General features: G+C 43.4%; 1 protein-coding gene across 2 annotated transcripts in view; it reads left to right on the top strand.

Annotated features, from left to right (window-relative positions):
* GNPAT (glyceronephosphate O-acyltransferase) overlaps positions 1-27050 on the top strand; it is a 433316-nt gene that overhangs the window by 120885 nt on the left and 285381 nt on the right. For both annotated transcript variants that reach the window (XM_069769345.1, XM_069769344.1), the window contains exons 5-6: positions 2463-2590; positions 12925-13000. In XM_069769345.1, the coding sequence (XP_069625446.1) occupies positions 2463-2590; positions 12925-13000 (204 nt within the window). The remainder of the gene's footprint in view (positions 1-2462; positions 2591-12924; positions 13001-27050) is intronic.

Below are 27050 nucleotides of genomic sequence, written 5' to 3'. Positions count from 1 at the left end.
CCTGACCCAGCTTTTCTCCCCAAAAAGATTTCACATACAAATATGAACCAACAAGTAATCCTTCCCTCGTTCTGCCAACACCCTAGAAACCCAAAGGAGGGGGTATATCATATTTTAGACGTTAAGGAGATGGTTCTAAAATATCTAAAGGCTACCGAGAGTTGGAGACAAGACAAAAATCTGTTTATACAGTATGGGGGCCTAATAAGGGCTATAAATCAGCAAAGGCAACCATCGCAAGGTGGATAATAGCTACAATAGACTTAGCGTATAGAGCTCAAGGGAAGGATCCCCCAAACAATCTTAGAGCCCATTCAATCCGAGCTATGGCTGACGTCATTGGCAGAAAGGGGGGGCCTCAACAGAACAGATCTGTAGGGCCGCAACTTGGACCAGTCTTAGTACTTTTGCTAGACATTATAAGCTAGACGTTGTTTCAGAACAATTAGCCTTTGGTTGGCAGAAAGGTATTACATGCAATAGTCCCACCCTAAGATTACCATCCTTTGGTACTTCTCCAATGGTGCTGTCAGGTGGTGAACTGGAAAACGTTAATTGGACCTACCAGTAATTGTATTTCTAGTAATCCATCCTGACAGCACTACTAGTTCCCTCCCCACTGCAGAATTTGTTGTTGTATACTGGTGTGATGTAACATTGGTGTAACAATTGTTAATAAACTGTCTCTTTTTCCATCCATCCAGATGGGGTACTTTGGAAAATCACTGGTGGGTGGTAAGTAGAGGGTCCTTTTAAACGCTTGTTGTTCCTGTCCCACTGAGGGTAAGAATGACGTCCTCCAATGATGCTGTCAGGATGGATTCGTGAAAATAAGAGTACCGGTAGGTCTAGTTACCGTTTTTTTGTGATACGCTATGTCTCTTTCCTCATATGCAGGCATTGCAGGACCTTCAGGTATCAATGGTTATGAGCACTAGCAACTAGCTAACTGTCACTGCAATGCCTTCACATGAGGAAAGAGACATAGCAAATCAGAAGAATTACACTGTTAGGCCCACAGGGCGAGACAAAGTAGAGTGGACTCACTAGACCACTGATGGTGCAGTGGCAGCTGTATACCCGATACTCAAAAGACAGGAGAGTGGATCTCATAAATCAAAAGATATTTTTAACAAGGTTAAATAAAAGGGAAGAGGTGTCAGAGGGAAAGAACCTCTGGATCACGATACTGTACCACGTAGTGGAGCAGCGGGCAAGGTGTACCCCTATACAGGGATTCCCCCGTCACAACACCAGGTGGCCTGAATGCCGCGAATCCAGGACCAGGGGACAACCCGTATTGACAAACTAGAAACACTGTGGAATACTTGTCTCTGCTAGTTGAGAGAATCCTGGAAGCTCCATGAAATCCAGAAAGGTTGATCCCGCCGGTAGCAGGATCTGGAGGGTTCCGTGAGGAGAAGCAAGTCAACTTGGAGTGGGAACCGGAGAGACCAGAGGGATCCACGAAAGGAAACGCCAGAAGAGGACTCTGTGAAAATAGAAATGTAAGTATAGTGCAGAGCACAGCAGAGTGTGGCCTGAAGCTGAGGCAACAATCCCAGAGAATGAACACGTTGCCCAGGCACCTCCCTTAAGGGGAGGATGCTTTTTATGCACAGAGCATTATAGCACAAACAGCCCTAATGGGGATCAGGTGCCCTACTATTTCAAGTATGTTCAGGAAGCGGGGCGCGGCTCCTAAGAGCATTTCCAGGAGACCTGCCAAGAGGATGCAGGGTCTTAGCAGAGAAAGGAGCCGCTGATCGTCTGGAGCCACAGGCAGGGTGAGTAAGACTGTGTGATAGGTGCCAGTCTCCCTGCGCAGCGGAGACCAGACCTGCGGCTGAGGGCATGACATACACTACATTTGTAATTGGAGGTATTTGCTAATATAATTATTACTACATCAACTACATATTGGGATCTTGAAGATGGGAATATCCCTTTAAAGGGAACCTGTCACCCCCAAAATTGTGTATGAGGTAAGCCCACAGTCATCAGGGGCTTATCTACAGCATTCTGGAGTGGCAGCACTCTGCCCTCAACAGGGCAGACAAAGTACGCCTGTGCCAGAGCTGCGTCGTGAAGACAAGAAGATGACGTCATCGTAAGAAGATGGGAGGCCCCGGGCCGGACCGTGACACCCATCCGACCCGGACCGCAGGCGGACCGCCCCTGGGTGAGTATAATCTAACCTCTTTTTCTTATCTTTCAGGATACATCGGGAGCTTATCTACAGCATTACAGAATGCTGTAGATAAGCCCCTGATGCTGGTGGGCTTACCTCATATAAGATTTTGGTGGTGACAGAGTCCCTTTAACATATAGTTCTATGCTATATTATCTATCAGGGAGAATCTCTGCAGCGTCCGATCAGATTGGAATATAATGTGTATACTGAGAAATTGAAGAAAAGACAAATGGGTGTTAAAAAGTAAAACTTTTATGATGTGTCTTAGACTTCATGGGAATGAAAATTGTGGGAGAGTTGCTGCGCATGTCTGGTGCCTTCTTCATGAGACGCACATTTCGTGGAAACAAGCTGTACTGGGCAGTTTTTGCTGAGTATGTGAAGACAATGTTGCGGGTTAGTAAAATAATTATTTTTCTATTGACTACCCATAAAATAATGTACAGTATATGATATTCTTTTATATCTCCTGATACACATCAGTTTATGCCATGGAGCCCTGCATAGGCTTTTCCTGGAGAGAAAGACGCTGAACTTGAGACATCTGTATCTCATATTATCTTGTGGTAGTAAGCAGAGATGAGTGGATCGATTCGCTGGACGATGGTCCAGCATCCAGGTCCGTGTTACCTGGCAGCTATGTGAGAGGCCCACGAATCTCACAGGTGTCGGATTTGATTTGTCAGGGCTGTCACAACGCACAGAGGATGTCACAACAGTACTGGCTAATAAAAGTCTGCGCTGGAAGGAAAGGGACTCCCAGGTCTCCTGTCTATCAACCAGGTTCCACTAACATGGATGCAGAACAGACGTCCCATGAAATCGATCCACTCATCTCTAGTAGTAAGCATAAATTGACAAAACTAGACATGTTGTATTATGACTGTCACACAAAACTGCATCACTCACTGGTTTGCTTTAATATGTTCCCAACATCTGATCTACTATTATGTCATATGTCTGGTACATACCTGTGGTGATGGCTTGCGAGTTGATCTCCACTTGCTGCTGGTAACACTTTGACTTCCGCTGGAAATCTCCACGGTGGCTCTGTGGATAGCACTGCAGCTTTTCAGCGCTGGAGTCCTGGGTTCAAATCCCACCAAGGAGTTTGTATGTTCTCCCCGTGTTTGCGTGGGTTTCCTCCGTGTACTCCGGTTTCCTCCCACATTCCAAAGACATACTGATAGGGAATTTAGATTGTGAGCCCCATTGGGGACAGCATTGATAATGTGTGCAAACTGAAAAGCGCTGTGGAATATGTTAGCGCTATATAAAAATAAAGATTATTTATTATTTAGATGCAATCGCACAGAGCCAATGGGTTGCCACTACAGCATTGGTCCCACTGAAGGCCCTTTTGTTTGCCATGATGGTACTCTTGTGATGACCAACCTTCATAGGCTGCCCTTCATAGGAGACTATGATATTTACTATATACAGCAATATAGTGGTATTGCTGTATATACAGTATATGGCATAAGCGATTGCAGGTTCAAGTCCCTTAAGTCCCTTAAGAGGACTGTTTGCCCTCCTAATCTCCCATTAAAATAAAATGATATTACGAAGATTAAGCGCTAGGGAATTTGAGGTGCTGTGGTGTTTGCTTGAGCTCACAGTGGCTTTCTTCCCTAGTCTTGATTTCTAACACGTAGTAGTTTATGGCCTATTCACAAGAATAATTGGAGCACCACCTCTGAGACGTCAACCTAGGACTAAAATGATGGCCCAAATCTCTCTGGTGGGATTGGCACTGCATACAGCCAAGCAAGGAATGGAGAGGTGGCCAGCGCTCTCTCCAAGAGTATGAGACTTCCAAACAAGGAATGGAGAGGTGGCCAGCGCTCTTTCCAAGAGTATGAGACTTCCAAACACAACTGAGGAAGTTTGCAGAAATCTCTGGTGACCCTTAGTTATCTGTAAGTGATAGTTCCCAATGGTAGGGCTTTCATTTATTAGATATTTGTCATGCCATACAATGTTCTATATTTACTATTTGTATACTGTATTATAGGATTTGTGTATTTTCTGTAACAAAAATTCAGTTCCAGTTTTCTATACTCATTGCTTGCATATTGTACCATTTCAGAGTGCAGCTATTTTTTCTTTATTGACTTGGTCATATCTTGCACTTGTTCACACTTTTTGGATATGCCGGTCAGTCTTTTTTATATAAATGTCAAAACTTCTTTCAATTGGAATTTCTCACTAGTTTTTGTCACCTCATCTGAGATGATAGTAGCTAGGTATAAATCAGATAACTCCACTAGTATAGTTCTAAAATAGCAATTCATGGGGCAATTAAAATATAACTTTTAATATATTATTTAAAATGTCTCCAAGGACAAAAAATTGTCAAACAAATAACAAACCCCAAACAAACGCCCTTATTGGTGCAATAAAGCAACATTCTGTTGATAACATTTCTGTTGTGGAAACTAGCGGCTCCGCAATAGAAAGTGTCAGTATCCGCCTGTGATCCGCAGGTGCACATAGTCGCATCGCACTATGCTGTCACATCTGGCCGCTGTGGTTTTGATGCTACATGAATACACAGCGTCAAAACCGCCGCAATTCCTGATCGTGGGGGGCTGTGGAGTCGGAGTTGGAGTCGGTATAAAATGGACCAACTCCGACTCCTAACATATATAATAAATTGGGCACAGAAGTTCAATGCAGTTTGTAGGGAATGTTTTTTTCATAAGAATTTGGGAAAGTTAAGAATTGTCCTATAAATGTCTGTCCTATTCCTGATGTAAGGTTTCGACTTTTAGCTGAGATTAATCTGTGCTGCAGTTTATGTTCATGATAAGTAGTGAAGCTCATCCTCTACAGACAAGGGGAAAAAAATTAACACACAGGGAAGGAAAGCATTCATTCATCTCAGAATTTCACGAGTGAACAGGAAAGCAGGATTAAGGCAAGTACTTCCTAAAGCATATCTATCTGTGACTGAAAAAGATCACAGCACCAAGAAACCAGAGACCAGTACTTCCTGCCAGGCAAAGGAGGAGGAAAGAGCGTCTCAAACGTCAATTACAAGATATTTTGTTAGTGACAAAGTTACTGTAACAATGACAGCAGATGTGTTTAAAAGACAGCTCATCGAGCTTGTTGCGAAGGACTGTTTACCATTATCATTATTTGCACGACCAGCTTTTACAGCTCTTAGTGGAGAAATAGCTTGCAAACTCGATGTTTTTCTGGATAAAGTATTAGAAAATTAGTGATTGAAAAAGCCTTTAACCAAAAGGAAGATTTTAAAAAGATGCAAGAGACGCTTTGTATTTCTTAAAATGGATGCCTGCACACGTCGCAGAGTGAACTATTTTGCTATCAAGATACCAGATGTTTGTGACAACAAAAAATTGTTACTAAGACACTGGCAGTAAAAGATACTGCAGCTAGTTTCTCCAGACCTTAGTGCAAAAAGTTCTGCAAGATTATGAACTAAAAAAAGAACAGGTTCTTGCTATTGTAACTGATAATTCTTCAAACATGAAAAGTACAATTAAACTGATGAATGAGAATAATGTAGGTGAACAGCAGCGAGAAGAACATTTCCATTCAGCATGTTGGAGATAGAAGGCCACAGTCCTGTTCCCATAATGGAGGAACAAACCGATATTACTACAGAAGAGCAGCAAAATAATTCTTTACAATTAATGATCTTGTTGAAGCTGCTTCACACCTCTTTCCTATTCATCACATGCGCTGTGTTGTGCACACGCTGCAGCTGGCAATAAGAGATAGTCTGCAAGAGGGACATGCTGGAACTCTGATTAGCAAAGTGAGGGAATTGGCTATTGCTGCCAGAACGTCTAAAAGGTGTGGGGCAGCACCTATTTAAATGATTGAGTGATTAGCTAGAGTTGAAACCCTTCCTTAGATAGTAGATATGGCCAACCCTCAGGTAACACTTCATGAAGGTCAATGGACACAGGTGGCTGAATTGAAGGAATTGCTTCATCACCCATTTACAGTGACTAATAAGTTACCAGCTGAGGATTTAACTCCAGGCATTTTTTATAAAGGAGTGGAAGAACTTGTTATTTTGCCTGTCCCAAAGAGGAGGTTTAATTGCAGATGGCATTGCTGCTTCAATGAAACAGAGAGAGACACTGCTATTAGAAAATAAAATTCTTCTAGCAGCTGTTTATGTGGACCCAAGTCATTGTATATTGCTGGATGATCAACAGCTTACTAAAGGAAAAAAAAGCTTTGATTGAGGTTACAGTTAGGATGAGTGGGCTACAGGATGGCCTAGAGCAAGAGGACTCAGATCCTGCAAGTGCTGCTGCTGCTGTCAATACCTTCATCCTCATCAGATGAGGAGTTTGATTTCGACAAGTATTTGGACGACAAGGAGAAGGCAAAGTGTTACTGCAGGGAAAAAGATTCCACTCCCATAGATTGACCAGATTTCAGCAAAATGATTCACTTGCTCTCAAAGAAGTATAAGAGTTCAATTGTTCAACAATACTGACCTTTATACCCTGAGATTGTTAGAGATGTTGCCCAGGTGGTTACTGCTTTGCCACCAACACAAGTTAGTGTAGAGAGGTTGTTCTCTAGCCTTAAAATAATTAGGTCAGATTTGAGGTCATCTATGAAGGAGGATCTAATGGAAGCGATACTATTTCTCAGAACAAATTCATAGACTGCACAAATGTTATTCAGTACGTTTTTGTTGAAAACTGTTTTTTTTCCCACTTACTGCAGAGTGAATAATACATTGTAAATATGCAAAGTTGTTTTTTTTTTGTTCTAAAGTTGTATTCCAATAAATACATTTTATGTTCTATCTAAATGGCTTGATTATTGTATTATAATAGAAATTAAAAGCCTGATGCTACAATTTTACTACAGTATATTTATGACTTAAACTTAAACATGAGCCATGTATGAGGGTGTCGTGGAGTTGGAGTCGATGTCATGGGAATTGAGGAGTTAGAGTTGGATGTTTGGCTTATTGACTCCACAGCCCTGGTGGGCACGTACCCCCACTTAATTATCTCTCATCCGGCTGACGGGTTCTAATAAACATGGCTACCAATTTGTTTCCTCTATTCCATTCATCAGGGGAGGCTGGTAATAATAGTGATAAATTGCTATTCTATAATTACACTAGTGGACGTATCTGATTTATACCCAGCTATTATCATCTCCGATTATGTGGCAACAACTCGTGAGAAATTCCCTTTACACCTAATCAGAGAGCAGCATCATGTAGAGACAGAAACCCCGATTCCAGTGATGTCATTTACTGGGCAACTTGGTGTACTTTGGGTAAAATCACAGATTTAATAACAGGAGCTTATCACTACAGGACTAATAAACCAGGTAGTCCTCCATATTCATGAGCGCTGTATAAGCCTAGATCATGCTGTTCTCAAATGCAGTATTGAAAATCTGGTGACAGTTTCTCTTTAAGTGTAATTGTAAAGTGCTGCGGAATATGTTGGCGCTATATAAATAAAAATTATTATTATTATATAAATAAAAATTATTATTAAGTGCTTCTTCGTGGCTTTGGGTATATGTGTGCACCTGTCTATCAACCTGCCACCTCGTTTTTAGCTATTACACTGGCCCCAGTGTGTTGTTAGTGATGCATTGTGCATCACGAACATGTTTTTGTCAAAGAAAAACTACCAAGTATTTAAAAAACACTTTATATCTTTAGAGGATTCCCTCACATACCTTTTTTTCAGTCATAAGGGATCTGGAGCCTCTCTGTAAGTAAGTGGCTACATGACATGTGAGCGTGCACGTTACGCGCTCTGCTGTGTCCCCTCCACTCTGTGCACTGGAGCATGCGCACATCTAACATAATGCAGGGGCTGTACACCCAGAGTCAGTGCGCATGCTCGGGGAGCAGATGGGCAATGCGCCCTTGCAGGATTTACTGTGTGGTTACCGTGACGTCGGACCAGTCACGGCAACCAATCACAATCCTGTGGGTGTTGTGGTAGATCGGCCAACTCAGCTGCACATTACTCATAGACCGGAGACAGGGACAAGGGGGCATCCTCTACGTCTGGAGGAAAGAAGGTTTAACCCCTTCAAGACCTTGCCATTTTCCATTTTTGCATTCTCTTTTTTTTGCTCTTCTCCTTCCCAGAGCCATAACTTTTTTATTTTTCCATCAATATGGCCATGTGAGGGCTTGTTTTTTGCGGGATAAGTTGCACTTTTGAACGACATCATTGGTTTTAGCATGTCTTGTACTAGGAAACGGAAAAATAAATTCCAAGTGTGGTGAAATTGCAAAAAATGTGCAATCCCACACTTGTTTTTTGTTTGGCTTTTTTGCTAGGTTCACTAAATGCTTAAATTGCCCTGCCATTATGATTCTCCAGGTCATTACGAGTTCATAGACACCAAACATGTCTAGGTTCCGTTTTATCGAAGTGGTAAAAAAATCCAAACTTTGCTAAAAAAAAAAAAAATTGTTCCATTTTCCGATAGCAGTAGCATCTCCATTTTTCTGGATCTCTGGTCAGGTGAGGGCTTATTTTTTGTGTGCCGAGCTGACGTTTTTAATGATACCACTTTTGTGCAGATACGTTCTTTTGATCGCCCGTTATTTCATTTTAATGCAATGTCGAGGCGACCAAAAAAAAAGTAATTCTGGCATTTCGAATTTTTTTCTCGCTACGCTGTTTAGCGATCAGGTTAATGCTTTTTTTTTATTGATCGGGCGATTCTGAATGCAGCGATACCAAATATGTGTAAGTTTGATATTTTTTTAATTTTATTTTGAATGGGGCGAAAGATGGTGATTTAAACTTTTATATTTTTTTTTTATTTTTTTCATATTTTGTTAAACTTTTTTTTTTTTCACTTTTGCCATGCTTCAATAGCCTCCTTGGGAGGCTAGAAGCTGGCATAGCCTGATTGACTCTGCTACATAGCAGCGATCATCAGATCGCTCCTATGTACCTGAATTGCAGGCTTGCTATGAGCGCCGAACACAGGGTGGCGCTCACAGCAAGCCGGCATCTGTAACATAGAGGTCTCAAGGAGACCTCTGGTTACTATGCCGACGTATCACTGACCCCCGATCATGTGACGGGGGCCGGCGATGCGAGCATTTCCGGCCACGTGGCCAGAAACGCCGGTTAAATGCCGCTGTCAGCATTTGACAGCGGCATATAACTAGTTAATAGCGGCGGGTGAATCGCGATTTCACCCGCCGCTATTACGGGCACAAGTCAGCTGTTCAAAACAGCTGACATGTCCCGACTTCGATGTGGGCTCACCGCCGGAGCCCACATCAAAGCAGGGGATCCGACCTCCGCAGTAATAGTACGGCGGAGGTCGGTAAGGGGTTAAGCATAACAGATGCGGATTCTTTACTGTAAGAGCAGTGAGACTATGGAACTCTGCCATATGATGTTGTAATGAGTGATTCATTACTAAAATTTAAGAGGGGACTGGATACCTTTTTTGAAAAGTATAATGTTACAGGTTATATACAGTCATGGACAAAAGTATTGACACCCCTGCAATTCTGTCAGATAATACTCATTTTCTTCCTAAAAATGATTGCAAACACAAATTATTTGGTATTATTATCTTCATTTAATTTGTCTTTAATGAAAAAACACAAAAATAATTGTCCTAAAGCCAAATTGGATATAATTCCACACCAAACATACAAAGGTAGTGGACAAAAGTATTGGCACTGTTCGAAAAATCATGTGATGCTTCTGTAACTTACCTGTGGCACCTAACAGGTGTTGGCAATAACTAAATCACACTTGCAGCCAGTTGACATGGATTAAAGTTGACTCAACCTCTGTCCTGTGTCCTTGTGTGTACCACATTGAGCATGGAGAAAAGAAAGAAGACCAAAGAACTGTCTGGGGACTTGAGAAACCAAATTGTGAGGAAGCATGAGCAATCTCAAGGCTACAAGTCCATCTCCAAAGACCTGAATGTTCCTGTGTCTACCGTGTGCAGTGTCATCAAGAAGTTTAAAGCCCATGGCACTGTGGCTAACCTCCCTAGATGTGGATGGAAAAGAAAAATTGATAAGAGATTTCAACGCAAGATTGTGCGGATGTTGGATAAAGAACCTTGGCTAACATCCAAACAAGTTCAAGCTGCCCTGCAGTCCGAGGGTACAACAGTGTCAACCTGCACTATCCATCGGCGTCTGAATGAAAAGGGACTGTATGTTAGGAGACCCAGGAAGACCCCACTTCTTACCCCGAGACATAAAAAAGCCAGGCTGGAGTTTGCCAAAACTTGCCTAAGAAAGCTTAAAAAGTTTTGGAAGAATGTTCTCTGGTCAGATGAGACAAAAGTAGAGCTTTTTGGGCAAAGGCATCAACATAGAGTTTACAGGAGAAAAAAAGAGGCATTCAAAGAAAAGAACACGGTCCCTACATGGCGGAGGTTCCCTGATGTTTTGGGGTTGCTTTGCTGCCTCTGGAACTGAACTGCTTGACCGTGTGCATGGCATTATGAAGTCTGAAGACTACCAACAAATTTTGCAGCATAATGTAGGGCCCAGTGTGAGAAAGCTGGGTCTCCCTCAGAGGTCATGGGTCTTCCAAGCAGGACAATGACCGAAAACACACTTCAGAAAGCACTAGAAAATGGTTTAAGAGAAAGCACTGGAGACTTCTAAGGAGGCCAGCAATGAGTCCAGACCTGAATTCCATAGAACACCTGTGGAGAGATCTAAAAATGGCAGTTTGGAGAAGGCACCCTTCAAATATCAGGGACCTGGAGCAGTTTGCCAAAGAAGAATGGTCTAAAATTCCAGCAGAGCATTGTAAGAAACTCATTGATGGTTACCGGAAGCGGTTGGTCGCAGTTATTTTGGCTAAAGGTTGTGCAACCAAGTATTAGGCTGAGGGTGCCAATACTTTTGTCTGGCCCATTTTTGGAGTTTTGTGTGAAATGATCAATGTTTTGCTTCATTCTCTTTTGTGTTTTTTCATTTAAGACAAATTAAATGAAGATAATAATACCAAATAATTTGTGTTTGCAATCATTTTCAGCAAGAAAATGAGTATTATCTGACAGAATTGCAGGGGTGTCAATACTTTTGACCGTGACTGTATACTAGATTCCTTGACAGGGCGTTGATCCAGGGAACTAGTCTGATTGCCTTATGTCGAGTCGGGGAAGAATTTCCTCCCAATGTGGAGCTTACTGTTTGCCACATGTTTTTTTTTGCCTTCCTCTGGATCAACATGTTAGGGCATGTTAGGTTAGGCTATGGGTTGAACTAGATGGACTTAGTGTTCCTTCAACCTTCAAAAACTATGTTACTATATTACATGTAGGTAGACAGGGGAACACTGCGGCATGAAGGATGCACTTGTTTTATTAAGTATGGCATAAACCAAGGGTTAAGCGCAAAATAATCTCGGCCGTCTGGGAAAAGTAAAGCAAAAGGTAGCTCTAGGTACAGTCCTGATAGTAGCGGGGTCAGACCCCTCAAGGTTAGCACAACCCACGGTTCAGGCATAAACCACAGCACAAAACCACTTCTCTGGAGTATTCCTCTCCAGACACTCAACACCCAGACTGCCTCTAGAGTCCATCTTTTTAAGGCTACTTTCACACTTCCGTCTTTTCAGATCCGTCATTTTTGAGAATCCAGGATCCTGCATTTTCCCATAGACTTGTATTAGCGACGGATTGTGATGGATAGCCATCCGTTTCATCCATCGTGCACTGGATCCGTCGTAAAATAGCGGTCCGTCGTGCAGAGAAAACGTTCATTGTAAAGTTTTTTGTGCATGTCAGAAAATCGTTTAGCGGCGCATCCTGCGCTGCCCGTCGGCTACAATGGAAGCCTATGGACGCAGGATCCGTCGCTGACCGTCACACACTGGAATCCAGCGACGGATCCAGTTTTTCTCTGCTGAGCATGCCCAGGAGGATTTTCTAGTCCGGGAAAAAGTCTCTCTCCCTCTCTCTCCCCCCGGATCCGTCGCACATGTTTTTACCTATTTCTATGACGTCTGTCGATACGTCATTTTGCTGCGCCACGATGGACCCCACAAAACGGAAGTGTAAAAGTAGCCTAAGCCCAGACAATGTGATTGATCATATGACTGATATCACACAGGTCCTGTCAGCACACGGTGGTGCCTGCAGGTGGAGATAAGGTGGACTCCCTCCCACCAACTCTTTGGATGTCCACATAAAACCAGCCCATTTATGCAACTATAGCCTCACAACTCTTTATTTTGCTGGAGGAAAATACTCTGGCCTTATATCACTGACGCCATTAAGCATAGTGACACATATCTCCCCTCCAGTACTTTACCACAGCGTGCATCATTTCAAAATTACACTGCCTGATCCTTGACTGAAAAGTTAAAATTCCCAGGCATGCGCACTGACTCTGGGTGTACAAATGTTTTTAAACCTAATATTTGGAGCTTTTCTTTGATAAAACCATGTTAGTGATGCACATTGCCTCACTACCAACACACACTGAGACCAGCATAATAGCTAAAAACGAGGTGACAGGTTCCCTTTCACAACTATTCCTTTCTTAGTATTATTTTCTAAAACTGTGACATAATGTAACAAGCGTTTTTCTGTGACCCTTTTGATAGCTAAATATGGAGACATTAATACAGACTCAGAAAAGCTTGTGCCTGTTGCACTTTATCATGTTTTTTTGAAGAATGAACACCATGCATTGCCACAGTCTCTGCGTACATGCTGTAGTAACTGAAAGCTCTATCCCACAGAATGGCTACGCTCCAGTAGAGTTCTTTCTTGAAGGTCAAAGAAGCAGAACCTGCAAAACATTGACGCCTAAATTCGGTTTGTATGACCTTATTGTCTTTTGGATAACCTCTGTATTGTCGGATGCTCAGGCAAGCAGAGGTCATTGGATGCTTGTTCATATTAAAACACACCTTCTAGACTGGGGTTAAAACTGCAAAGGACAATATCGGAATGAACTCTGGGGTCCCTGACGGTATTTGTCCTGCAGTGATGATGTGACATACTTGTTAACGGTGAGTGCAAAACTTAATCATCACTTTGTGTAATATGTGGACATGCTAAGTTCTCCGCATAGCAGATTAATGTCAGTGGGAATTCCGTAATACGCATATTATATCTGATTAATGGGGGGGGTCTCAACGGTAGAACACTGACTAGCTTATTGTCTTTCAGCTCTGCCAATAAAGAGATTGCTCAATGTGGAAAACTTATGTAAAGGGAACATATCATTTGCCGCTGGCAGCATGAATCAGATTATGACTGCATGGTTACAGCCAGGTATATAAAGATCCATCTGAGCATCATAGGCAGCGACAAGACTAGGCCAGCGATGCCCCTGACAGGCTCTTCTCAGCTACGCTAAAGTGGATTGACAGCTCATTCGCTATGGCAGAGACATGTCAGTCACCCAATCTGTAACGTATACTTTCTCTGACATTTCAGAGAAAAATATTTCTGGCTCCAATTGTAGAGCGAGACTATGATCCATGCTGATACATCTGATTCATTCCATGCTGTGATTTATGTCTGTGGTTTGGGCAACATGAATCCGATCACAGGTTCCCTTTAACAAGAAAAAAAAAGAAGCTAGTTTTTGTTTATTGAACAACCAGTTACCTGTATTTGCTGAGGTCAGAAGAGCTGAGCATCTGCTGTCATCTGGAAATATCTTCTCATTGTCAGGCTATCTCTAGATCACAGGTGCTGGAGCTTACAAGTCCCAGACCTATTAGGGTATGTGCACACGTCCGGATTTTTAGCGTTTTTTTTGCGGAATTTCGCTATAAAAACGCTATAATTCCGCATCAAAAACGCTAAAAATATGCATCCTATCATTTAGAATGCATTCCGGAATTTTTGTTCAGATGGATGCGTTTTTTACCGCAAAAAAAACGGACATGCTCATTCTTTTTGCGGATTTTCTGCAGATTTCTAAGCCAAAATGACTTTCAGGAAAAAAAAAAAAAAACCGCAAAAAATCCGCGCAAAAAACGCGCAAAAACCGCGTGGAAAAAAACGCGATTTTCTGCCAGAATTCTCCGGATTTTGTCAGGAAAAAAACCTGACGTGTGCATATACCCTTAACATTCTAGGACAGTTTCCTATCTGTATAATTTTAACTCTATAGTGGATATTTGCTTGGACAATACAAGCATGTAATGCTGAAAAAGGGTTTGTATAATCAGAAAATCACCTAGTTTTTGTTATATTTTTTTGGGTGGGATGGGACAATGTTGTTTTTTTTTTTTTCATATCACAATCTGTGTTAAAAATTCATTTTGCAGCTTTCATATTGGCCACTGGGGCTATTGTGGAGTTATGGTACAGTTCTATACAGAATTTTTTTTAGCAGCCTCATTATCATCACAGGCAGGATGTCAGTGACTGGTAGCTGATAAGAAAGGATTCACAACAGGTGGTGTCACAGGTGGTAGTTTTTACAATCCCCTTTATGCAAACTCATTGGATTCTTGAGAATAAAAGTGAGGTTCCGAGTAAAGGTACTGTTACACTCAGCGACGCTGCAGAGATATAGACAACGATCCGACCTAAACTAGATCGCTAGAGCTTCGCTCTTTAGGTCGGTGTAGAGACGTCAAACACAGCAACTCCAGAATGATGCAGGAGTGATCCAGTGACGTAACGGCGACTCACTTATCGTTCTCGCGCCATGTAAAAACGTTGCTGGCGTCGTTGCTTTTGATGTCAAACATGACGATACACGCGATCTAACGACCAAATAAAGTTCTGGACTTCTAGCTCCGACCAGCGACATAACAGCGGGATCCAGATCGCTGCTGCGTGTCGAACACAACGAGATCGCTATCCAGGACGCTGCAGCGTCACGGATCATTGTTGTTCTCGTTACAAAGTTGCTGAGTGTGACGGTACCTTTATGTTGCATTCACACTGAAAGATTATCGGGATTACTCCTAAGGCTATGTGCACACGTTGCAGAATTGCAGCGGACATTTCCGTGGCAATTCTGCAACTCCCTGCCGCTAACATATTCCCGCTAAACACTAGCGTTTTGCAAGCGTAATTAGCTTGCAGAATGCTAGCATTTTCCAAGCGATGTGTAGCATCGCTTGGAAAACTGATTGACAGGTTGGTCACACTTGTCAAACATTGTGTTTGACAAGTGTGACCAACTTTTTACTATTGATGCTGCCTATGCAGCATCAATAGTAAAAAGATATAATGTTAAAAATAAAAAAAAGTAAAAAAAATCGTGATATTCTTACCTTCCAACGGCCTCCGCAGCCTTCCCGCTCCTCTCAATGCTCCCGGAAGCTCCCTTTCCCAGTGAAGCCTCGCGGCAATGACCCCAGATGATTTAGCATCATGTGAGACCGCTACGTCATCACAGGTCATTGCCGCAAGGCATTACTGGTAATGGGAGCATCGCGAGGAGCGGGAAGGCTGCGGGGGCCGCCAGAAGTTGAGAATATCACGATTTTTAATTATTATTTTTTTACAGGTATATGGTTTCCAGGGCCTGGAGGAGAGGCTCAGTCTCCTCTCCTCCACCCTCGGTACCAACCGCACACGATCCGCTTACTTCCCGCATGGTGGGTTCCATGCGGGAAGTTAGCGGATCAATGCATTCCTATGTGTGCAGAATTGCCGCGATTCCGCACAAAGAATGAACATGCTGCGCCTTTTTCCGGAATGTGATTCCGCTGCTGAAAAATACGCAGCGTGTGCACAAAAAATGCTGAATGCACTAAAAATTATGGGATGCTTATGTGGAAAACGGCCGAAAAAACGCTAAAAATCCTGAACCGATGCACATAGCCTTAAAGTCTCATTTCACTTTAACCACCTGATGAGCATGCAGTCGCTTATCGTTCTTGAGGGTGCATCGTCCTGTGTAAACAGCCTATGAGCACTAAGTAATCTATTACACATAATTTACTGCTATCTGCCTGTGTAAACATGCTATTTACCGACCACTGATTGGTAGAAGTTTACTGATCAGGGGTCATTTAGTGCCGCCATTTGGTTCCTGTAAACAGACCTTTATTCTATGTGCCCACGTTGCAGAATACAAGCAGATTTTTCCTCATCAAAACCGCACACCCGTGCCAGGGAAAACGCATGCTGATTTTGATGTTTTTTTATGCGTTTTTCATGCGTTTTTAAAGCGTTTTTGAGCACAAATAAAGTTGGGACAAAAAAAAGACACCTAAGAGGTTGTTTCCTAGTCCAACCCTCTGAACAGCAGAGAAGATCTGATGCCTAAAAGGTTAATAAAAATGTACTTTGATTTAGCCCTAATACAAGCCCTAACCATTGCCTTAACCCTAGTGCAAAAATAATTACAGAACCCAACATGATATGACACATGGTTTACATACAGTAAACCATGAATATTTAATAATAATACTAATAATAATCTTTATTATTATTTGATTGAAGTGTTTAATAAATTTATTAGCTAGTGTTAGGAAAAATTTGGAACTCTAGGGGTTAAATTAAAGGCTAACACCTGCCTCCAGCCACCCCAGAAAAGGCACATCTGTAAGATGCCCCAATTCTGGCACTTAGCCACTCTCTTCCCATTTACAACACTGCAGCAAATGCGCTTGAAACCCGCAAACATTTTTAATATGTGCTGCTTTCAAGCATTACAATACAAGTCTATGGTGGCAGAATCGCCACGATTACGTAATAAAGATGAACATGCTGCGTATTTTACCACGATGCGATTCCGCTGCAGAAAAATACGCAGCATGGGCACAGCAGTTGTGGAATGCAATTAAAATTAATGGGATGCGTTTTGTTAGCGTTTAAGCATTTCTGCAGCGAAAAAACGTGGTGGAAACGCTTAAAAAAACGAAACGTGGACACACAGTCTGAAGCTGTTTCTAATAATGTACATGTAGATTTCCCACTCACACCACCTCCTCACCTCGCCCCCTATCTGTCGGAGTCCCGCAAGGTTCAGTCCTAGGGCCACTGCTCTTCTCCATTTACACCTTTGGCCTGGGACACCTCATAGAATCTCATGGCTTTCAGTATCACCTCTATGCTGATCACACACAAATCTACCACTCTGGACCAGATATCACCACCCTACTAACCAGAAACCCTCAATGTCTGTCTGCTATTTCATCCTAATTCTTGCTAGATTTCCAAAACCTAACATGGACAAAACAGAATTCATCATCTTTCCCCCATCTCATGCGACCCCCCGAACGGATCTGTCCATTACAGTAAACGGCTGCCCACTCTCCCCAGTCAAACAAGTTAGCTACCTTGGGGTAATCCTTGACACTGATCTCTCCTTCAAACCGCATATCCAAGCCCTTTCCACTTCCTGCCGACTTCAACTCAAAAATATTTATGGATCTGTACATTCCTAAACCAAGAATCTGCAAAAAACCCTAGTCCATGCCCTCATCATCTCCCGCCTTGACTACTGCAACCTCCTACTATGTGGCCTCCCCTCGAACACTCTCACACCCCTCCAATCTATTCTAAACTCTGCTGCCCGACTAATCCACCTGTCCCCCTGCTATTCCCAGGCCTCTCCCATCTGTCAATCCCTTGACTGGCTCCCCATTGCCCAGAGACTCCAGTACAAAACCTTAACAATGACATACAAAGCCATCCACAACCTGTCTCCTCCATACATCTGTGACCTTGTCTCCTGGTACTTACCTGCACACAACCTCCGATCCTCACAAGATCTCCTTCTCTACTCCCCTCTTATCTTCTCTTCCCACAGTCGCATACAAGATTTCTCTCGCGCATCACCCCTCCTCTGGAACTCTCTACCACAATATATCAGACTCTCGCCTACCATCGAAACCTTCAAAAAGAACCTGAAGGTTCCGACAAGCCTACAACCTGCAGTAACCACCAATTGACAAAACCGCTGCACGACCAGCTCTACCCTCACCTACTATATCCTCACCCATCCCTTGTAGATTGTGTGTCCTCGCGGGCAGGGTCCTCTCTCCTACTGTACCAGTTGTGACTTGTATTGTTTAAGATTATTGTACTTGTTTTTATTATGTATACCCCTCGTCACATGTAAAGCGCAAGGGAATAAATGGCGCTATAATAATAATAATAATAATTTGTTGAAGGAGCAGGTAGAAGGACTCTAAAATAGTAGCATTATCCAATGTGAAAATTGCAAGTTTGAAAAACAGCCTGTAGCTGGGCTTCAAAGAAGACCATGATTTTTCTATATGTTACAAACCATCAGATGATTGTAGGATAAAGACCCTAATGCCAAAATAGCTCTTTATTTTTATGGGAGTCGCTGAAAAGCGATCCAAATCTCATGTCTATCCCAAAGTGATATAAATAAAAAATGTCTCATCCCACCAGAAATAAGCCCTTGCACAGCTCCATAAAGCAAAAAATAAAAATTTTATGGGTATCAGAAAATTGCAACCTAATCATTTTTTTTTTTTTTTACAAAATAAGAGTTCCTTCCCCCACAAAAATATTAAGATTTGAGAGTCCTCAGTGGTTGATACCTTTTAATGACTAACTGAAAAGATGGTAACAAATTGCAAGCTTTCGTCGTCTAGAACAAATGGAGGGCACCACCACTAATCAATCAAATTCACTTAGTAATACATCCCGAATCTACCACAACATAAAAAAGGACGACAAACCAAATAATAGAAAAGGCATGTTGTAATGGAGATCAACGGGATAAAGACAAAAATTACCAAATATACATTTTTATGAGAGCAATGAGTAAGCATAAATATTAAAAACAATTAAAAAGCACAACAAAACTCCCACAATGACAAAGGGAAAATTGCACACCCCACAGACTATCATGTGTTTTTGGCACCTGAGAAGGGGGAAGAAAAGAAGGAAGGGGGAAGATGAAGAAACAAGGATAATGCACACAGTTTATTGCTGGTCAAATTATACAAAAAGTTCAATTTGCATACATACAAAGGCATAATCCCTCTGTTGTTACCTCATTCACATCAAGCTACAATAAGCTAAATGATTGAGTAGTATTCGTACAACAAGATAATCATACCAATAAGGGGAAACCACCATAACCAAATTCTCTACAACGTAGAGGAATAGTACCCAATGTATAAGCAATATAAGATACAGTTACCCCTTAATATATAGGGCTCCAAGAGGTTGCATAAGGGACCATAATAGACCACCAAATGCTCAACAAGGTCGTCCCAGCCAGGACCTATATAAGGCAAAGGACATCATACTTATGTCAGTCGGGTAGAAGATCCCCAGATATGTTAGAGTTGTCTCTGGTCAGACCACCAGTCAATCCCATCAATAAAGGTGCCAAGGAGTCCATGGGGCTATGCAGCCCAACGCGTATCGCCACGCAAGGTGGCTTCGTCAGGGGAAAGTGTGCCTACTCACAGACGCTCATATCTTATATACACTTACACAATAGTAGGATCCAGATCAGCTGTAGAAACATGGCGGTCGCATGACTGGAAGTAGCAAAGGCGTTGTATCGGCCGCGGTGCGCAAGCGCTAAAACCCTGCATGTTGTACACACAGGTACAGCCGCGCAATCAGAAGTGACGTCAGTCTGGGGGAAGACCATGATTAACATAATGCCGATTTTTTTTTTTTAGAAGGATTAACATGAGAAGGAAAAATGTATAAAAGAAAAGACATGATAGCGCCGGTATTACCAAGTGGTTATGATATTCTAAATGCACAAGTCTGGCCAAACGGCTGGAAATGACGCTACTATGACATAATACCATGGCAACCGGGAAAGCCAGGAGCAAGTGCCGGTCAAATACGAAGTAGATATTGCTAAAACTTGTTCATGTGCGCTAGGGGCGCTGGACACTAAGTAATATATATTTTGTGTCCAGCCATCCGACCAGAAGTGACGCTAGCATAGTATGAAACTATGGCGACCGCAATAACAAGTCACAAAATGCAAATCAAATGCATCGCAGGTATTATTTAAGCAGATTCGCACATACTAAAGATAAAAGCGCGAACATTATATCTGCCGCGGTGCACAGGTGCTAGAACCCTGAATGTTTTACACGCTAAGGTCCAGCCGTGTAACTGGAAGTAATGTTGGTATGGGAGAAAAAAACAAACAAACCTTAATTACCATAATACCAAGAAGATTAATTTTTAGAGGAATTACATAAAGAAGATATATAAGGGGAGAGCCTAATAGCACCGGTATTACCAGGTAGTTATAATATTTTATATCCACAAGTCCGGCCGGAGGTGACGCTAATATGACATAATACTGTGGCAACCGAGGTAGCCAAGAGCAAGGTGCCAATAAAGTACATAGCAGATATTAATGCAACTCGTTCATGCACGCTAGATATAAATGCACTGGACACTATATGAAGTTGTAACAACTAAAGTACTACATATTATGTGTCCACAGGTACGGCCAGAAGTGACGCCAGCATGGCAGGAAACTCTGGCAGCCGCAAAGGCAAGCAGCAGAATATAGATCAAGTGTGTCGCAGACATTGCTTGAGCTAATTCACACACACTAAAGAGATATGCACAGAACGCTACATGAAATGATGGTAATCAATTTATTACTACACGTGCAATAAGATGTCGGATCATTTAAAGAATGGATAATGGCCATCCGGCCGAGAATAATATCCTCAAAAGAAGAAGCTATAACAGCTAACATAAGATGAATGGACAAAAAAAGGCCGAAAATAACACTAGTCCGATAAAAAGATCAAGACCAAGATGGTATAACACCTGCTGGTGTTGAGCGCTCTCCGACATCGACACCACATTTTGATCAAGGCAACATAACATCTCCGCCTGCACCTTCCTCACAGACCAGCAGTTTGCCGGGGACACCCTCCTCAACTCCGTCTAAGCACGGCAGCCAGCCCTCAGTCCCTCAGATGTGGACAAGTAAAAGACCATTTCCTCCTAGCCATGACAAAGCTAAGAGGTTGAATTTCTCCATCTGCAAGCTGTTGGCTACAGAAATGCTGCCTTTCCGCCTGGTGGACACAGAGGGTTTTCGAGACCTTATGTCCATCGTAGTGCCCCAGTACCAGATGCCCAGTCGTCACTACTTCTCAAAGAAAGCTGTGCCTGCGCCACACCAGCATGTCACACACAACATCATCGCTTCCTTGAGAAACTCTGTGTGTGACAGGGTGCATTTCACCAGAGACACTTGGACGAGTAGACATGGACAAGGGCGTTACATGTCGGTGACTGGGCACTGGGTAACTGCGCTGACATCAGGAGAAGGGGCTGCTGTCCGAGTCTTGCCGTCCCCACGAGTTGCTCGTCGATCCTCTGTATCTAGAAGTTCCTCCACTGCTTCTGCCTCCTCAACCTCCTCTCGGTCCTCCACCTGCACCCAAAGCCTGTCTGGTAATGCCACCTGCGTTGTAACTGCGCAGAAGGAATCCTGCACACCTCCTCACTATGCTGTCACCAGGGCTCAAAGGCATCAGGCAGTGTTTACATTGAAGTGTCTGGGAAATGTGAGTCACACAGCTGAGGAGTTGTGGTCAACTCTGGAGACCGAGTTCCATCAATGGTTGTCTCCACTCAGCCTGCAGCCAGGGAAGGCTGTGTGCGACAATGCTGCAAACCTGGGTGCGGTTCTTCGCCGAGGCAATGTCACACACGTGCCCAGTGTGGCTCACGTTTTGAACCTGGTTGTCCATAAATTTTTATCCCACTATCCCGGACTAGATGGGCTTCTGCAGAGGGCCGGTCGCTGTGTGCTCACTTCCGTCATTCGCGTCCCGCAGCTGGACGACTTGCATCTCTACATAAGTCGTTGGGTCTGCCAGTTCACCGGCGGAAATGCGGTGTGCCCACACGGTGGAATTCAACTCTGCACATGTTGCAGCGACTGTGGCAGCACCGATGAGCCCTGGTGCAATATGTTATGACGTATAGCCTGGGCCAACGAGATCAAGAGATGGGGCAAATCATGCTGCAGGAATGGTCTCTGCTCAGGGACCTATGCACCCTTCTGCACAGTTTTGAAATAGCAACGAAGATGTTTAGTGCTGACGATGCCATCAGCATGACCATTCCGGTGATTTACATGCTGGAGCACACCTTACACAGTGTTCGGAGTCAGGTGGTGGAACAAGAGGAGGAGGAGAAACAGGAGTCGTCGTATGCGGAAGGGATCATATCTCCAAGGTCAAGAAGGTTGGCAGCACCAAGGCGGCTGGCATTGGAGGCTGGGGGAGAGGGATTACCGAGGGCGCATGGTAGCAGCCAAACTGTTGAGGAAGGTGCAGGAGGCGAGGAAGAAGTGGAGGACGAACTGGCGCTGGGCATGGAAGACTCATCAGATGAGGGAGACCTTGATCACATTTCTGTTGGGGGAGAGGGCAGATGAAGGAAGCATGATTCTCACCTCGCCACCACTAAGACAACAAGGACTTAGTCCTTCTGGATGCGCAAGACACATGAGTGCCTTCTTGCTGCACTACCTGCAACATGACCCTCGGATTGTCAGAATCCGAAGTAATGCCGGCTACTGGAATGCCACACTTTTAGATCCCCGGTACAAAAGCAAATTTGGCGAAATAATTCCTGCCGTAGAAAGGGATTCACGCATGCAGGAGTATCAGCAGAGACTTTTACAGAATCTAACATCTGCTTTTCCACAAAACACCAGTGGTGCACATAGTGAATCTCTGAGTTCTAACTTGCCAACCATGGGACTATCGAGTCATCACTGAAACCGTAACAGTAACATCGTATCTGGTGGTAACAGCAATTTTTTCCAATCGTTTCAAGATTCTTTTAGACCATCCTTTGCAAGGCCACAGGAGACAAGAAGTCTGACGCACAGCCAACGCCTAGAGAGGATGGTACAAGAGTATCTCCAAGTTAACATCGATGCCATGACTGTGGTACTGGACCCTTGTTCATTTTGGGCTTCCAATCTTGAAAGATGGTCTGAGCTCGCCACTCACGCCTTGGAGATCTTGTCGTGCCCCGCAGCCAGTGTTCTCTCTGAACGTGTGTTCAGCGCTGCTGGTGGTGTGCTGAAAGATAAGCGCACGCGGCTGTCCAGTGACAATGTAAACAGACTAACGTTCATCAAGATGCACAAATCCTGGATCCGCAATGACTTTTCTACCCCTGTTAAGTAAATAAGGCAGCACACTGCAGCGCTAGAACATGCAAACTTGAAAAACGAAATTTGAACTGCATTACTGCACTAGAAATATGAAAAATGAGAGCGTTTAGCGCATAAAAATGGCCAATTTTATGTGTACCTGGTAGCCCCTTTATGGCATCTCTCTTATACCAGGTCCTACACTTGCCTTACCTCGCTGAGAGGTAAAGGGGCTACCAGGTACACATAAAATTGGCCATTTTTATGCGCTAAACGCTCTCATTTTTCATATTTCTAGTGCAGTAATGCAGTTCAAATTTCGTTTTTCAAGTTTGCATGTTCTAGCGCTGCAGTGTGCTGCCTTATTTACTTAACTATATACGAGTTGGCGACTCTAGGTTCAGCACCTGTTCACACTGAGTCTATGTTTGGATGTGCCTGTCAGGTTTTTGAAATGTTTTCTACCCATGTGTCATCTTGGGGAGACTAAAAGTTTGATGATTTTTGAAAATCACCTCACCAACCGTTTTAAAAAAGCTCTGGCGAAATTGATGCCACTTAAGTGGTGTCTGTGGCTGAATTTTTGGAAAAAATGGAGACTCTTTTATTTAGTCCCCTTGCTGAGTTTTACATGACGTTACCATCGTCAATTCCAGGTGGGTGGGGTCGTCTGCAGAGTTGTTTACTCATACTATGGCCTGGGATTCAGAGGTCTGCTCCAAAGCTTCAGTGTCTGCTAGTCAGCAGAGTAGCCCAGCCACTAACCGCCTGTTTACCTAAGTATTATTTTTAACGGCATCTGGCCCAGGAATCCTTTTGGGCCTAGTAGAATTTAGTGCTACTCAGCAGCGTACCCCACCCATGAAGCAAGCTACGCCGCCTGTTTACCTAACTACTATTTTGTAACGGCATCTAGCCCAGGAAATCCTTTTGGGCCTAGTAGAATTTAGTGCTACTTAGCAGCGTACCCCACCCATGAAGCAAGCTACACCGCCTGTTTACCTAACTACTATTTTGTAACGCCATCTAGCCCAGGAAATCCTTTTGGGCCTAGTAGAATTTGGTGGTACTCAGCAGCGTACTTCACCCATGAAGCAAGCTACACCTCCTGTTTACCTAACTACTATTTTGTAACGGCATCTAGCCCAGGAAATCCTTTTGGGCCTAGTAGAATTTAGTGCTACTTAGCAGCGTACCCCACCCATGAAGCAAGCTACACCGCCTGTTTACCTAACTACTATTTTGTAACGCCATCTAGCCCAGGAAATCCTTTTGGGCCTAGTAGAATTTGGTGGTACTCAGCAGCGTACTTCACCCATGAAGCAAGCTACACCTCCTGTTTACCTAACTACTATTTTGTAACGGCATCTAGCCCAGGAAATCCTTTTGGGCCTAGTAGAATTTAGTGCTACTTAGCAGCGTACCCCACCCATGAAGCAAGCTACACCGCCTGTTTACCTAACTACTATTTTGTAACGGCATCTAGCCCAGGAAATCCTTTTGGGCCTAGTAGAATTTGGTGCTACTCAGCAGCGTACTTCACCCATGAAGCAAGCTACTCCTCCTGTTTACCTAACAACTATTTTGTAACAGCATCTAGCCCAGGAAATCCTTTTGGGCCTAGTAGAATTTGGTGCAACTCAGCAGCGTACCCCACCCATGAAGCAAGCTACACCGCCTGTTGATCTAATTACTAATTTTTAACTGCATCTAGCCCAGGAAATCGTTTTGTACCTAATAGCATTTTGTGCTACTCAGCAGAGTACCTCACCCATGAAGCAAGCTACACCGCCTGTTTACCTAACTACTATTTTGTAACGGCATTTGGCCCAAGAAATCCTTTTGGGCCTAGTAGCAATTTCTGCTACTCAGCAGAGTACCCCACCCATGAAGCAAGCTACACCGCCTTCTTTCTTTCTCAATCTAACCCCTCGGCTCTGGGGTGTCCACTCTCCCTCCAGCTCTCTCCTTCTCACAGGTGGACTACCGCGTGTTTTCACACTGTGGTGAATCTTTTGGGCCCAGGCATAAGAAGTTGTTGTGGTAATGGATAATATGTGCCGCCATACAAACGTACATGACGACACATTCGAGGAAGCAACTAAACGCCTCAAATAGTGAGCAGGATATGGAGCACCCCATGGGCAAACAGCGATCCATGTAGTATGCTCCTTCACAGAATCAGCCCAATGGGAGGACATTATTCGGAGGCACAGGTAGTAACCGGAACGCCTCCTCAATGTCTGTTTTGGCAATTAGGGTTCCCCTTACCAACTTCTTGACCCGCCTGATTGCCTCATCAAAGGAGGTACAGTACATAGTACTGTACTTGGCTCCGCGTCGATGTTGTCGTTTACTGACCTGCCCCTTGGATATGACAAATGTGGATTAGTCTGAATGTATTGGGTTCATTTTTTGGCACAACTCCCAACGGGGGTACCACTACGTCTTCTAATGAAAGTGTTCTGAATAAACCCACCGCCATTCTACCTAAAGATATTTCTTTTTTTCTTTTTTTTGTCAAGACGTCTGGGTGTTGGTAAAGTGAGTTTAGATTTTTACTCCAGCCTTTCTTGATTTTAGAAGGGCATGACATGCCTACATCTGTGTCTCCTCCTCCTTTTACTCCTCCACCTCTTTTCTTTTCGCGTGACTATATGTAGTTGTGACTTTTCCATGTGTTTGTTGGGTCTTCTGAGCAGTTTGTCAGCTTTTGGACACCTTGTAAGGTGTTTTCTATGTGTTTTCTATGTGTTTGTATGTGTTTGTCTGCCATTGGTTACAATGGTGTTCGACGGTGTTCGTTGAACGTTCGACGAACAGTTCGTCGAACACGTCCCTATTCGACGAACCGAACCCAAACACTAGGGAGGTGGCTCAATACTACTGATAGACCAATTAGGTCACACATATGTGGCATTATTAAGAAGCTCAGTGCTTACCCATGATGTGAAATACCCAGTCACAGACACCACTGCACCTACACTACCTTTTCCCGTATATCCATTGATAATTCTTTTGCTTTCCCCATGACTCACAATCCAGAAACGTCAGTGGCTGGATGAAGGATGCAAAAGTCTGTTTGGATCCCAGAAACTCACTCACCTTTTATGCACACACACACTGATTACAAGCAAACAGGTAACACATGAGGATGTTACCTTTAGTAGCCATTCAAACCCATTTGTGTCAATTTCTGTGCATGATTTCAGATAAAAATCACCGGAGTATGTGAAGTTTTGATCAGGGTCATTTGGATGTTTTGGGTTGTCATTATGATTTAAAAAGAGAAAACAGTAGTTTGACAATAAATGGCTTCACCCAACCTCTCACTATGAGAGGAGAAAAAGTTTTGGTGTTATCATTCATGGGTAACACGGTGACTCAGTGGTTTGCACTGCACCCTTGCAGTGCTTGAGTCCTGGGTTCAAATCCCACCAAGGACCAAGTTTGTATGTTCTTGTGTTTGCGTTGGTTTCCTCCGGGCACTCTGGTTTTCTCCCACACTCCAAAGACATACCGATGGGGAATTTAGATTGTGATCCCCATCGGGGACAGCGATGATAATGTCTGTAAAACGCTGCGGAATATGTTGCCGCTATGTAAGTAAAGAGAATATTATATTATTACTAGATGGTGGCCCGATTCTAACGCATCGGGCATTCTAGAATATGTATGTATGTATGTATATAGCAGCGATGCGGGATTTCCGTTACGGAAGTTGCAGACAGAAAGACGGAAGTACCCCTTAGACAGTTATATACCGTATATAGATGATGTTTAATG

This window comes from Ranitomeya imitator, chromosome 5 (genome assembly GCF_032444005.1).
Source record: "Ranitomeya imitator isolate aRanImi1 chromosome 5, aRanImi1.pri, whole genome shotgun sequence".
Taxonomy (NCBI): domain Eukaryota; kingdom Metazoa; phylum Chordata; class Amphibia; order Anura; family Dendrobatidae; genus Ranitomeya; species Ranitomeya imitator.
Note: the sequence above shows the minus strand (reverse complement) of the source record. Positions and strands in the feature narration are given on the sequence as shown.